This window comes from Bison bison, unplaced genomic scaffold (genome assembly GCF_000754665.1).
Source record: "Bison bison bison isolate TAMUID 2011002044 unplaced genomic scaffold, Bison_UMD1.0 scf7180017864271, whole genome shotgun sequence".
Taxonomy (NCBI): Eukaryota; Metazoa; Chordata; class Mammalia; order Artiodactyla; family Bovidae; genus Bison; species Bison bison.
This window is the reverse complement of record NW_011494843.1, coordinates 2521834-2535819: the sequence shown is the minus strand read 5'-3', so window position 1 is coordinate 2535819 and position 13986 is coordinate 2521834. Positions and strand designations below refer to the sequence as shown.

Below are 13986 nucleotides of genomic sequence, written 5' to 3'. Positions count from 1 at the left end.
TAAATACTTCTAATTTTTACCATGTAATTCACCATGAAGGACACAAAGTTCTTTATACAAATGCAAAGATTCAAATAGAAAATGTTCTTTTACAGATAAAAACTTGATAACTACCCAAGTAACAGTGAAAAGAAAATAGGGCCTATCCTTGAGATAGGAAGAGCTCAAATGAGACAGTTTGCAAAGATTATTTAGGTCAACGGTTATATATTACCTCAAAATTATTAGTAGTGAAAATATCTATTAGTATTCTCAACAATAAAGTTGTTCATATTACTATTTCTACTAAAATATTAATTTCTCCTAGATACCAAAGATGATACTGTGTTGATTTTTGCCCACACAGCTTGCAGGATTTTAGTTCCCCAACCAGAGATGGAATCTGTGACCTTGGTAGTGAAAGCATGGGAATCCTAACTACTTGACCACCAGGGAATTCCCATACTTTAAATAAATCACACTGCTATCATGAGATACAAGTAAAAGTCATTTGAAGTGATGTTTAAAAGAACTAATTATCTCATGACATTTAACTGTGCAAGTTTTTATTTAATGTTAACAAACTGGTTTTTCTTTTAATTCTTCATCTATGCAAAAAAACCTTTACCATACATTCTAAAATGCAGCTTCTCCATTACTCTAGTTAACTTTGATAACCAGCATTTTGAACCCATCACTCCTTCAACCTTAGTAAAGAGCTTTCCTGCTAGTAAGCCCCAGGTTTCAGTGTCTTACTAAATTACAGTAGCTCCCCTTAAGCTACATTCTTTGACACAATTATTCTCTCTTATTGTCATACATCTATCTTAGCCATTTTGTGGGGTTTTTTTATCATCTATATTTATTATGTAATATGTATCATGTCATTTACTTTTAAAAGGTATATATAAATGTGAAATAATTTTTTAAAAGAAAGAAGCTCCTTTTCTTCTAAATTTAAGAATCAAACAGAACTAAAACTAACCTTTAACACAGCACATGGAAGACAATACTATTCTCCCAAGTTATCTACTAACTTTGGCAAGTACCCATATTAAAAATTTTTTAACTGATGAATAATTTTTTGAAATTCATAATATATTGCTAACAATAGAATACTGAATTAAATCTACATCATTAACAAATCCTTTCATAGTTTTTCACCCATACTTTACTGTGTTTTCCAAGGTTTCTGTAATAACCATGAATTGAATGTGCATGAGAACGTTCATGATGAGCAAGATCTGAGGAGGTTATTTTTAAAAAACAAAAACACAGAAAACTCTACCTAAACCAAGAGAATTTTGTTTGAGAATAATTATCCTAGAACTTACTTCCAACTAAAGGTTATCTCTTCATTATAATTCATCATACTTAATAATTAATCTCATAAACAGTTGATTTTCTTTAAATTTCTGTCTTGTGACATGATAAGAAGTCACATGATAAGAAGACAGTAAGTCAGAGAGGTCCTGGCTCAGCATTAATTTGTAATATGCTCATAAAAATCACTTCACCTTTCTGAACTTTCTAATCTATAAAATGAAGAGTTTATATAACTTTTTAAGACATCTCTAGTTCTAGACAATACTCAAATTAATATTGTGAATTTTTATAAACATAGGCATATAAATTATATGTATACATATATAAATGTACAAATATGAATACACTTCCTGGCAGTCTAGTGGTTAGGCTCTACACTCTTACTGCTCAGGGCCCAAGTTTGATCCCTGGTTGGGGAACTAAAATCCCATAAGCCGCACAGTACGGCCAGTTAAAAAAACAGTTGGCATATTCACTAGCATTCTAAATAGCTTAAATAGGTATCATTTATATAATTTGTTGTTCAATGCTAAGTTGTGTCCAACTCTGCAACACCACAGACTGCAGCACACAAGACACCTCTGTCCTCCACTATCTCCCAGAATTTGCTCCACTTCATGTCCATTCCATCAGTGATACTAACTAACCACCTCATCCTCTGCCACCCACTTCTCCTTTTGCCTTCAATCTTTCCGAGCATGAGGGTCTTTTCCAATGACTCAGCTCTTTGCATCAGGTACAAAGTATTGGAGCTTCAACTTCAGAATCAGTCCTTCCAACGAATGTTCAGGGCTGATTTCCTTTAGGATTGACTGGTTTGATCTCCTTGCTATTCAAGGGACTCTCAACATTAAAAAAAAAAACTAAGATCTTGCCATGTGGTCATCCCATCACTTCAAGGCAAACATAAGGGGAAAAAATGGAAGCAGTAACAGATTTTATTCTCTTGGGCTTCAAAATTACTGCAGATCGTGACTGAAGCCATGAAATTAAAAGACATTTGCTCCTTGGAGGAAAGCTATGGCAAACTTAGTGTATTAAAAAGCAGAGATATCACTTTGTTAACACAGGTCCATCTACTCAAAGCTACGGTTTTTCTAGTAGTCATGCACAGATGTGAGAGTTGGACCATAAAGAAGGCTGAGTACCAAAGAAGTGATCATTTATAAATATACCTATATTAGTATAAAGAAATAATGATAGAATTCTGAAATGAGTAAAATAAATAGATTCTTCATGAGATCCAAATATCAATCAATTAAAAAGAAAACAGAAGAAAATTAAAATTAGCCTTAAAAAATATTCACTAGAGTGGATAGATGAATGGCTAGAAGCATGGGTGGGTAGACAGGGGAGGGAACAGTAGGAAAGGGATGCAGTAAAAAAGGACAAGAGTTGGGTCCTCCTTATGTGTTCCTTATTCCCTAAAAAGCTAGGAAGAGGGGCATGACCATCCTAAATCTTCTTGGTATTGTATCATGATCTTCATTCTACTTGCATTCTAGATAGTATGTAGTTGAACAATAATACCTTTGTTTTAGTCAAGATTTTATGCCTTTGGTTTCTTATCTCTAGTACCTCAAAGGAGAAAAAACATTGTGAATATATTAAGACATGTTTAAGTTATAAAATACTACATCCATGTATAAGCTTTTACTACAGAAAGAAAAGCTTCCTCTAAATCTCAGTTATCTGTTACTCAGAGAAAAATCAAATCACCTTACCTGATATTGATACCTTGCTTGTATATTTTACATGCATCAGAAGGCAGAATTCGGGAAAGTAAAGGCACTGTATTTGTAAAAAGAAAAGGTGAAAAATAACCACCCAAAGTTCTGAGACATTATAAATTTTTTAATTAGAAGAACAGTACTGTAACATTTTACCATTTTATAAAAGTTGTCATAATTTCCTTTAAAATAGTATTTTTCCACTGAAAAATAATACACAAAGCAATTTTGAGCAACTTCAAATATCTACTGCTGCTAAGTCACTTCAGTCGTGTCCGACTCTGTGCGACCCCATAGATGGCAGCCCACAAGGCTCCCCCGTCCCTAGGATTCTCCAGGCAAGAACACTGGAGTGCGCTGCCATTTCCTTCTCCAATGCATGAAAGTGAAAAGTGAAAGTGAAGTCGCTCAGTCATGTCCGACTCTTAGCAACCCCATGGACTGCAGCCTACCAGGCTCCTCCGTCCATGGAATTTTCTAGGCAAGAGTACTGGAGTGGGGTGCCATTGCCTTCTCGGATTTAATTGTAATTACCATCACCACTACCCACCACCAAATACAAATAAGAGTATCAGAACTGATGCAATGCCATTCTTGGTACATATTGCAAGATGCTACTGTTAGTGAGAAAACAAGGCCTTTTGGTAATTAAACCCTCCTGAAGGGGTCACCAGACAAACCTGGATCCCATCTAATTCTTTATATATAACTGCATAAAATACCAGAAAAGTAATATGTGTAATAAAAAATACATTTTTAGAGCTAGTTGAATTTGAGTTTGAATCCTAAATATATTGATTATTCAATAAGCTCAATGTACATTAGTTTTAAAATTCTTAAAATGCAATCATACTATTGACTTATACATTTCTACATTCCAGTGTTGCTCACATTCATATCTTAAGCTATATTCTTATAGTTTTTTATTATTCATTATCTGCTATATTTTGAAGAAAGATGAGTTATTCTATAGACAAATAAATCTACATAACAGGCTAAATAATTAAACTACCATATACCAAAAAAAGAAAAGAATGTGAAACTCAAAATTCTTGAAATTAAAGATCTCATCACATGTACAGGTGTATGTATGTGTGTGTGTTTATCTGTGTAAGATGTATTACACGTACATTTTATAAAACTCGAGTGTTTTAAAAATGGGTGATAAAAATCAACCTGGTTAGAAAGAAAAGACCCTAGAGAAAACTAAAGGCTAGGTTTTTAGTTAACTTTTTCAAAAGTTTTCTAAATTTTTAAATATTTTCTAATTAACATTAAAAGTTTTTTAATTCTTTAGAGGTTATTCAATCTAAAATGATTACATCATTAAAGACAGTTTTCTAGACTTTTTATTTTATGAAAATAAGAAAAGTTTACAGCCCAGAGGGAGTATCAACTAAAAGTTACCCTGGTCAAAGAACATAAGAAATCATTTTCCAATCAAATTCTTCCTTATATGAAACAACAGAAGTTAAGAAGAGTAATAACGGTATATGCATGTACGTGCTAAGTCGCTCAGTCGTGTCCAACTCTACGACCCCATGGACTGTAGCCTGCCAGGCTTCTCTGTCCATGGGATTCTCCAGGTAGGAATACTAGAGTGGGTTGCCATTTCCTTCTCCAATAATGGCATAAATCTATATAAATGATCAAAGCTCCTCTTTCTTACTTATTAATTGAGATCTACTTTTTCTGTTCTTACATATTTGATATCGTAAGAAAAAGATGATTACAATAAGCCAGCACTCTAACTTAATTTAAATTTATTACATCTTGTAATGTAGTATGGTAAACTACAAAAGCAAAATTCAGAATCACACACCAATACCCACTTATCAGAAAAGGAAGAAAGGGGGAATGTAGAGAAAAAAAGAATTTGAAGATTGAAAAGTAAAAGTTAAAAAAAAAAAAGAAGAAGGTATATCATAGATGAAAAAAAAGATTTCAATGCATTCCAAAAATAGAGCAATTTGCATTTTCCCAATTTTGTGATGACTTTTTCTTCCCCCATGTAAATTGAACAATTAGGCTCTCTATATCTTAAGTTATTTCAACTTTATCTAAGAGTCTAACACACACACAAAAAAGAGTCTAACACAGTACTCCAAAGGCAGTATAATCCACTGAACTGAAAAATGAATAAGTTTTCATTCTGGCTTTGCTATCACTTATTCCCTGATTTTAAGAAGAGCTTAGGCCTGATGTTTTCCATCTATAAAATGCAAAAAAAAAAAAAAGTCCTAAAAACAGGACAGATATTCTGTAGATTATGAGATAAAGAAAAAAACTATTAGTTTTTCTGTTGAAACATGCCATACACATAATGTTAAGTTTGTAGTGATTATAATGCTATAAATTATTTAACACTTTACAGCATCTAAAGTGTTTCCTTCAAAAACATGATTTCATTTCATCTACACCAAAACAAAGACTTGAAAATAGGTGGGGTGTTTATTCTTACTCTCACTTTTAAAATGAAAAAACCCAAGCTCAGGAAAAATATGTGACTTTCCATTGCAAACAGAAGCCAGTACTTCTGATTCCATTTTAAGGCTTTTCTATACCTAAAAACTCACTCTGGAATAATTTAGCTGCCTTCAGACTTGCTATTAACCAAGTCTGAGGCTATTTTCAGCCAAATACTGAAGGAGAAAGAGTGCAGTTTTTGTGCTCCGCTACCACTAAACTAAACTTACCCCTGGATCTCAGTATTTCTTAACTTGCCCTTATTTCTGGGAGCCTTTTTCTTTTTTTTTTTTTATATCAGGGGCTTTCACAAGGGAGGAAGCATGCCTAAACTCTAGGAAAAAGCTTGATAATCAAATCTTATATCAGAGATTATCCAATGTTTTTTAATCCAAAGCATATAAACTAAATCTAGCCAGTGAGTTTAGTTTTTAGAATGATAGATGACATCCAACCATCAGGTGCTAATAATGTGACATGAAATCAGTAAAAACCTTTATCAACAATGAATCAGATGTGCTAACTTTCTTGTGTCAAAGTCAAGTTCTCAGAGAAGCAATACATTTTTTCAAAAAGAATTGTTATTATATTTTGCCCTTGTCATGTGGGATCTCTGTTCTCCAATCAGGGACTGAACCCAGTGCCCCCAGCTCAGAGTCTTAACCACTGGACCACCAAGGAAGTCCCAGAAGCAATACTTTAAACAGTACCTCAGTGGTTACATAATAAACTTGATTATGCAACAGTTACAATGTGTTTACAACTACAGATAATATGCGCAATTTCAGGAGTAATTATATCCATTTCAATTTGTTCATGTAATTGAAATGTCAGTTTTAAAATATTTTAGAATATTTTGCTCAGCAAGATAAAGTTACAATTTTAGAATTCAAAACAACAGTTACTCAAACAGTCAATTAAAGAGCCAGTATACTCAAGGATCACCAAGAATGACTGGGGTCTTTATAGATAGAAAAAAAAACAGTGAAAAAAATAGTATCCAGACTTTAGACCAATCTAACTTGGAGCTCTTTTATTACACAATGCTATTACATCTCTTTTTCTTTTGGTATTCTAGGACACTGGTACTTCTAAATGATAGCGCATAAAGCATTATCAGAGTTAAGAAAATCTTGGGTGAGTTTTTTTGGCCACACCACGGCACTCATGGGATCTCAGTTCTCCACAAGGGATTGAACCTGGGCCAGAGTCAGTGGTAAAGAGTCCACTTACAATGCCGGAAACAGAGTTCGACCTCTAGGTCAGGAAGATCCCCTGGAAAAGGAAATGGCAACCCACTCCAGTATTCTTGCCTGGAGAAATCCATGGACAGAGGATCCTAGTGGACTATAGTCCATGAGATCACAAAGAGAGTCAGATGGGACTTAGTGACTAAACAACAACACCTACAACAGGAATGAAAGCCCAGAACCCTAACCACTAGACCACCAGGGAACTCCCGCAGGTGTGATTTTTGATGGAGCCAAAACTAGCCTCATGATCTAAAGTTGTAACTGATTATATTTAGGGATTAAATTTCTTATTTAGAGATTAAACAAACCAGAAACATCTTAATCACCCATCTCATAAAGTATTATACTGTTTTTTTTAAAAAGGAAGTACTTCTTCATGAACTAAAATGTAAGATATTTATGATAGATTAAGTAAAAATGACAAAATGCATAATAATTGTATGATTTCATTTAAAAAACTAATGCTGAGGCTATATATACACATATAAATTTATATTTATATGTGTGTACAAACACATGTTCATAAGCATTGAAGAGAGTTGAAAATACTCATATGAAACATTAATAGTCATCTCTAGAGTGGTCTCTGTCAATATCTGATTTATTGTTATGATTATTTTATGATTTATCTTTATGATTATTTTGGTGATAATAAGCATTCAAATGTTTATACCATAAAGATTAATTAAGATGCTTTTAAAAAACACATAAGCACACTATATCCAATTTATATATAGATTACATTAAAAAATGTTTAACCCAAAAGTCAGTTGTTTGGATAGTTATTTATTTAGTAAAGTATAGGTCACTAGGATCAAACTTCCTATTTGGACACAAAAGTTTCCTAAGTAGACTCATGTTTAAAATGAGGAAGAGAGAAAACTTACCTTACTGAGGTAAATCAAAAATGACTGTAAAGTATCTAGGAATTAACATCTTTTATAAATAAGTGGAATGGTGTGCAACCAAACAGTGTGTTAAGACAGTGGCAATAAAAGCAGTGAAAGTGATTGACAGATGACAAAATATACAAAATCAATTAATATTAACCAAATTCTTCACATTTAGGTATCTAAATACTATATGTCGAATTTCCCTAAATTCAGTAACCTAATAATCCCATAGTTATTCTTCTCTTCTCTCTGAAAATTCCTTACACTAAATTATTATATTTTAACCAGCATTTTGTTTTTAAATAAGACAATTTTTTATCTTAAAAAAATAATTATGGAAGTTACTAATCATGTTGGGATAATTAAATATTACTATAGGGCTTTATGGGCTTCCCAGATGGCTCAGACGGTAAACAATCTGCCTGCACTGTGGGAGACCTGGGTTCAATCCCTGGGTTGGGAAGATCCACTGACTGGAGAAGGGAATAGCAACCCACTCCAGTATTCTTGCCTGGAGAATTCCATGGACGGTGGAGCCTAGCAAGCTACAGACCATGGGGTCTCAAAGAGTCGGACAGAACTGAGCAACTCACACACACACAGGGCTTTATAACCATTATATTCAACATGATGAAAAATATTTAAATTTCCTTACAGCAAGTATTGGTTATTTTAACATTTCTATTTAATAGTTATTTTTACACTTGCATTTTTGCATACCTACATATTTTACAGTAAAACATAGCACATTCTTACCCCAGCTTTGAAAATCCCAGTGAAGTTCGAGATAAAAGTCACCTAGCTGAGAAATGAAATATGTATAATTAGTAAATGCATACCTTAGTTAACAGCTCTTATACCTGCTTAACATTTTGCTTTAAAAAAATCTGTTATCATTAAAGATCTATAGACAGAAATAGGAAATAATTTCAATTATGGGGTTGGAGAAAGAACCAAAATATATATATATGCTTATTACTTAAAATAATATTACAATAGCAGACATTACTACACTTATCCACAAAGGAAAATACATACTGCTTTAGATTTTACAAGAACGTTTTAATCACATAAAACTGATAGGCATTTAAATTTGCATCAATAAATATTCTACTTCTCAGTGTAACCAAAACAAAATGAGTAGTATTGTGAAAATAGTTAATAACTTTAGAAGTGTTATAAAAAAAAACTTCCAAAATGATTATTGTGTAGGCTCATAATGATCTAATAAAATCATTCACTGCAACAGAAACTTTTTTCCATAAAGTGATAACACAAGTTTTTGAAATCTGAAATAATCTGTCATCATATTATCTATAGACAATGTTTTTATTTCTTAAATTAGAAGTTAAACAACAAAAACTATAACTGTTCAAGGAACTATTAATCAAATAGTCTCAAAAAATTTTATCCCTTGAGATTTCAAAAAATAGCATACCTAAAAGAAGACATACTCATAGGTCTTTCTCCCACAGCTTTTTCAGGCATCCAAAATAAAGAGAAAAAAATAACAGAAAACAAACCTCTCTCCCTGTCTGTACCACTACACCCAGCTGTACCATCATGAAGTAGGATAGATAAACAGTTTTGTTACAAACAGAAAATGCAAACTAGCCCTACTAGCAGTAGCAGCTTCTGCTCATAGAAAACTTTTGAATCCAAAGAACAAAGGAAAATTACTTCGATTAATTATCACTTACCTTCTTTTTTCTTAGAGCTGTTACCTAATTTATTGAGAGCAATAATTCTTTATCTACCTTCTAAGTTCAAAGCAAATAATGCTTCCCATAAGATTACACACTATAATCAGTATTTTTTAATGTCATTATTGCTTAATTAAAGCAGGATTTTTACTATTTCTTGACCCTTAATAATTAGCAAAAAATTAAACTGCATTTTTAAAATGCATAAAAGTACACTTTCAATTACAGTTTAGATACAAAATCAGTCAAGAAATTGAGCTTACCTCTTTCAGGGCTTTTAATAATCGAGGTCGTTTTTCTTCAACACTTTCCCTGGATTGCTGCTTAAGCTTCCTTAAAAGAGCTGTAACTAAAATTTAAATTTTAAAAAAATTTTTAATTTAAAATGAATTTTACCAGGTTAGACTGCTAATTATATCTAAAAAAAAATGTCACCATGCTAAGAAACACCACTGGCTTATTACACACAGAAATAATACAGATATTGTGAATATGTTAGAAAATACCTTTGGCAAAGCTGTTATGATCCTCAAGAAAACCTGAAAGGAGATACCTCAACATCAAGCTACAGTCATACTAGCTTTGGTGGTTTTTAATCATCAGTAAGGCTTCATCTGACTGAGTCAAGATTACCAACTGCAGTCAGATGATGCAGTGTCCTGTTGTTAACAGTTGTCTAAATGATGATCTCAAAGACAGGAAATCTCAAAAATCATACTAGGTATTTTTTTTAATGTAATTATCTACAAAATGTTATCAGTTGCATCTGTTCTTCTTTTACTTGAGACTGTACTTTCTCTCACATACTACCAACATAGCATAAAAAATACTAAAACAAATCCTATTCTATCTGTAAAAAGAACTTCAGACTCTTAAAAAAAAACCCTGAAACCCTCCACAGTGTCTTCTCAATAGTTAACAGATATTAAGACAAATCGCTTAAGTCCAAACCACAGCTTTACTACTTATTAGCTGTGTCAATATGGAACACTTAATTAATTTTCCTAAACTTCATTTTCTTTTTTTCATTTGTCAAGTAAAAATAACTCTACATTAAAATCTATAGTAAATCTCAAGTAAAATCTACTACAAAGAGTTACTATAGAGGCTCAATATAAACTGCTTACTACTGTGCCTGCAATTAGGTAAATAGAAGTTTTGTTTATTAGAATGAAGGTCTAAAATATACCAGCAAACTCAATCAATCTCTCACATTTACTGAAATAAGAGAAAATATTAGCTTTGAATAAAGTAAGATAAAAAATGTATTAGTGGGGTGGAGAATGTATATATCAATACATGGTGAAAGGGAGTGAAAAAGTTGGCTTAAAGCTCAACATTCAGAAAACGAAGATCATGGCAGCAGGTCCCATCACTTCATGGGAAATAGATGGGGAAACAGTGGGAATAGTGGCTGACTTTATTTTGGGGGGCTCCAAAATAACTGCAGATGATGATTGCAGCCATGAAATTAAAAGACACTTACTCCTTGGAAGGAAAGTTATGAACAACCTAGACAGCATATTAGAAAGCAGAGACATTACTTTGTTGACAAAGTTCCGTCTAGTCAACGCTATGGTTTTTCCAGTAGTCATGTATGGATGTGAGAGTTGGACTATAAAGAAAGCTGAGGACTGAAGAATTGATGCTTTTGAACTATGGTGTTGGAGAAGACTCTCTGAGAGGCCCTTGGACTGCAAGGAGATCCAACCAGTCTATCCTAAAGGAGATCAGTCCTGGGTGTTCACTGGAAGGACTGATGTTGAAGCTGAAACTCCAATACTTTGGCCACCTAATGGCGAAGAGCTGACTCATTTGAAAAGACCCTGACGCTGGGAAAGATTGAGGGCAGGAGGAGAAGGGGATGACAGAGGATGAGATGGTTGGATGGCATCACTGACTCAATGGACATGGGTTTGGGTAAACTTCAGGAGTTGGTGATGGATAGGTAGGCCTGGCATGCTGTGGTTCATGAGGTCACAAAATGTTGGACATGACTGAGTGAGTGAACTAAACTGATGCTAAAATGAAAACTTCAGCTACCTACATTCAATCCTCAAATAAAATTCTTTTCTGGTCTATAAAATCCAAATAGTCTAAGGACCAATTACCTAGATAAATTAGGATTCTTTAAAGATTCAAATTTATATGACTCCAACTAACCTTCATGTTTGTTATAATTTAATACCAAAACTATATTATCTAAGTATAGAATTCTTTCTATAATTCTTCTCCACTATAAATGCAAATAGTTTAATAAATGTTTATTCAATCTACCTTTACTTCAGATTAAAAAAGACTGCCGTTCACATAAAGAACAAAAATAATTAATTTCCTAAAAAGAAAAGGCATCTTAATTAAAAGCAGAAACCATATGGTTTCCATCAACTAAATATAACTGACTGAAGATCTTCAATACATAGAAAATTATTTAAATCACCAAATATTATTAAAAATGTAGTGACAGCAACTACATATAACATAGTGATGTGTGCAAAAAGATTCCTGTTCTATGAGATTTCACATTAAAATATAACATCAACTTATAGACACACTCAGAACACAATCAGATAAAATTATTAGCATATATGGAGGAGTCAATTTAACTCAGATGACCATTTTATCTACTACTGCAGGCAGAAATCCCTCAGAAGAAAAGGAGTGGCCATGATGGTCAACAAAAGAGTCCAAAATGCAGTACTTGGATGCAATCTCAAAAACGACAGAATGATCTCTGTTCGTTTCCAAGGCAAACCATTCAATATCACAGTAATCCAAGTCTATGCCCCAACCAGTAACGCTGAAGAAGTTGAAGCTGAACGGTTCTATGAAGACCTACAAGACCTTTTAGAACTAACACCCAAAAAAGATGTCCTTTTCATTATAGGAGACTGGAATGTCAAGAAACACATGGAGTAACAGGCAAATTTGGCTTTGGAATACGGAATGAAGCAGGGCAAAGACTGACAGAGTTTTGCCAAGAAAATGCACTGGTCATAACAAACACCCTCTTCCAACAACACAAGAGAAGACTCTACACATGGACATCACCAGATGGTCAACACCGAAATCAGACTGATTATATCCTTTGCAGCCAAAGATGGAGAAGCTCTATACAGTCAGCAAAAACAAGACCAGGGGCTGACTGTGGCACAGACCATGAACTCCTTATTGCCAAATTCAGACTTAAATTGAAGAAAGTAGGGAAAACCACTAGACCATTCAGGTATGACCTAAATCAAATCCCTTATGATTATACAGTGGAAGTGAGAAATAGATTTAAGGGCCTAGATCTGACAGATAGAGTACCTGATGAACTATGGAATGAGGTTCATGACATTGTACAGAGACAGGGATCAAGACCATTCCCATAGAAAAGAAATGCAAAAAAACAAAATGGCTGTCTGGGGAGGCCTTACAAATAGCTGTGAAAAGAAGAGAAGCAAAAAGCAAAGGAAAAAAGGAAAGATATAAGCATGTGAATGCAGAGTTCCAAAGAATAGCAAGAAGAGATAAGAACGCCTTCTTCAGCGATCAATGCAAAGAAATAGAGGAAAACAACAGAATGGGAAAGACTAGGGATCTCTTCAAGAAAATCAGAGATACCAAAGGAACATTTCATGCAAAGATGAGCTCGATAAAGGACAGAAATGGTATGGACCTAACAGAAGCAGAAAATATTAAGAAGACATGGCAAGATTACACAGAAGAACTGTACAAAAAAGATCTTCACGACCCAGATAATCACGATGGTGTGATCACTCACCTAGAGCCAGACATCCTGAAACGTGAAGTCAAGTGGGCCTTAGAAAGCATCACTACGAACAAAGCTAGTGGAGGTCATGGAATTCCAGTTGAACTATTCCAAATCCTGAAAGATGATGCTGTGAAAGTGCTGTACTCAATATGCCAGCAAATGTGGAAAACTCAGCATCGGCCACAGGACTGGAAGAGGTCAGTTTTCATTCCAATCCCAAAGAAAGGCAATGCCAAAGAGTGCTCAAACTACTGCACAATTGCACTCATCTCACATGCTAGTAAAGTAATGCTCAAAATTCTCCAAGCCAGGCTTCAGCAATATGTCAACAGTGAACTTCCTGATGTTCAAGCTGGTTTTAGAAAAGGCAGAAGAACCAGTGATCAAATTGCCAACATCGACTGGATCATGGAAAAAGCAAGAGAGTTCCAGAAAAACAACTATTTCTGCTTTATTGACTATGCCAAAGCCTTTGACTGTGTGGATCACAATAAACTGTGGAAAATTCTGAAAGAGATGGGAATACCAGACCACCTGATCTGCCTCTTGTGAAATTTTTATGCAGGTCAGGAAGCAACAGTTAGAACTGGACATGGAACAACTGACTGGTTCCAAATAGGAAAAAGAGTACATCAAGGCTGTATATTGTCACCCTGTTTATTTAACTTATATGCAGAGTACATCATGAGAACGCTGGGCTGGAAGAAACACAAGCTGGAATCAAGATTGCCGGGAGAAATATCAATAACCTCAGATATGCAGATGACACCACCCTTATGGCAGAAAGTGAAGAGGAACTCAAAAGCCTCTTGATGAAAGTGAAAGTGGAGAGTGAAAAAGTTGGCTTAAAGCTCAACATTCAGAAAACGAAGATCATGG

The 13986-nt window shown here is 34.0% G+C and overlaps 1 protein-coding gene across 1 annotated transcript in view; it reads right to left on the bottom strand.

Annotated features, from left to right (window-relative positions):
* ANKRD13C (ankyrin repeat domain 13C) overlaps window positions 1–13986 on the bottom strand; it is a 94037-nt gene that overhangs the window by 38459 nt on the left and 41592 nt on the right. The window contains exons 4-6 of the mRNA XM_010848757.1: window positions 9614–9699; window positions 8404–8449; window positions 3030–3096 (exon numbers count right to left, since the gene is read on the bottom strand). Of these exons, the coding sequence (XP_010847059.1) occupies window positions 3030–3096; window positions 8404–8449; window positions 9614–9699 (199 nt within the window). The remainder of the gene's footprint in view (window positions 1–3029; window positions 3097–8403; window positions 8450–9613; window positions 9700–13986) is intronic.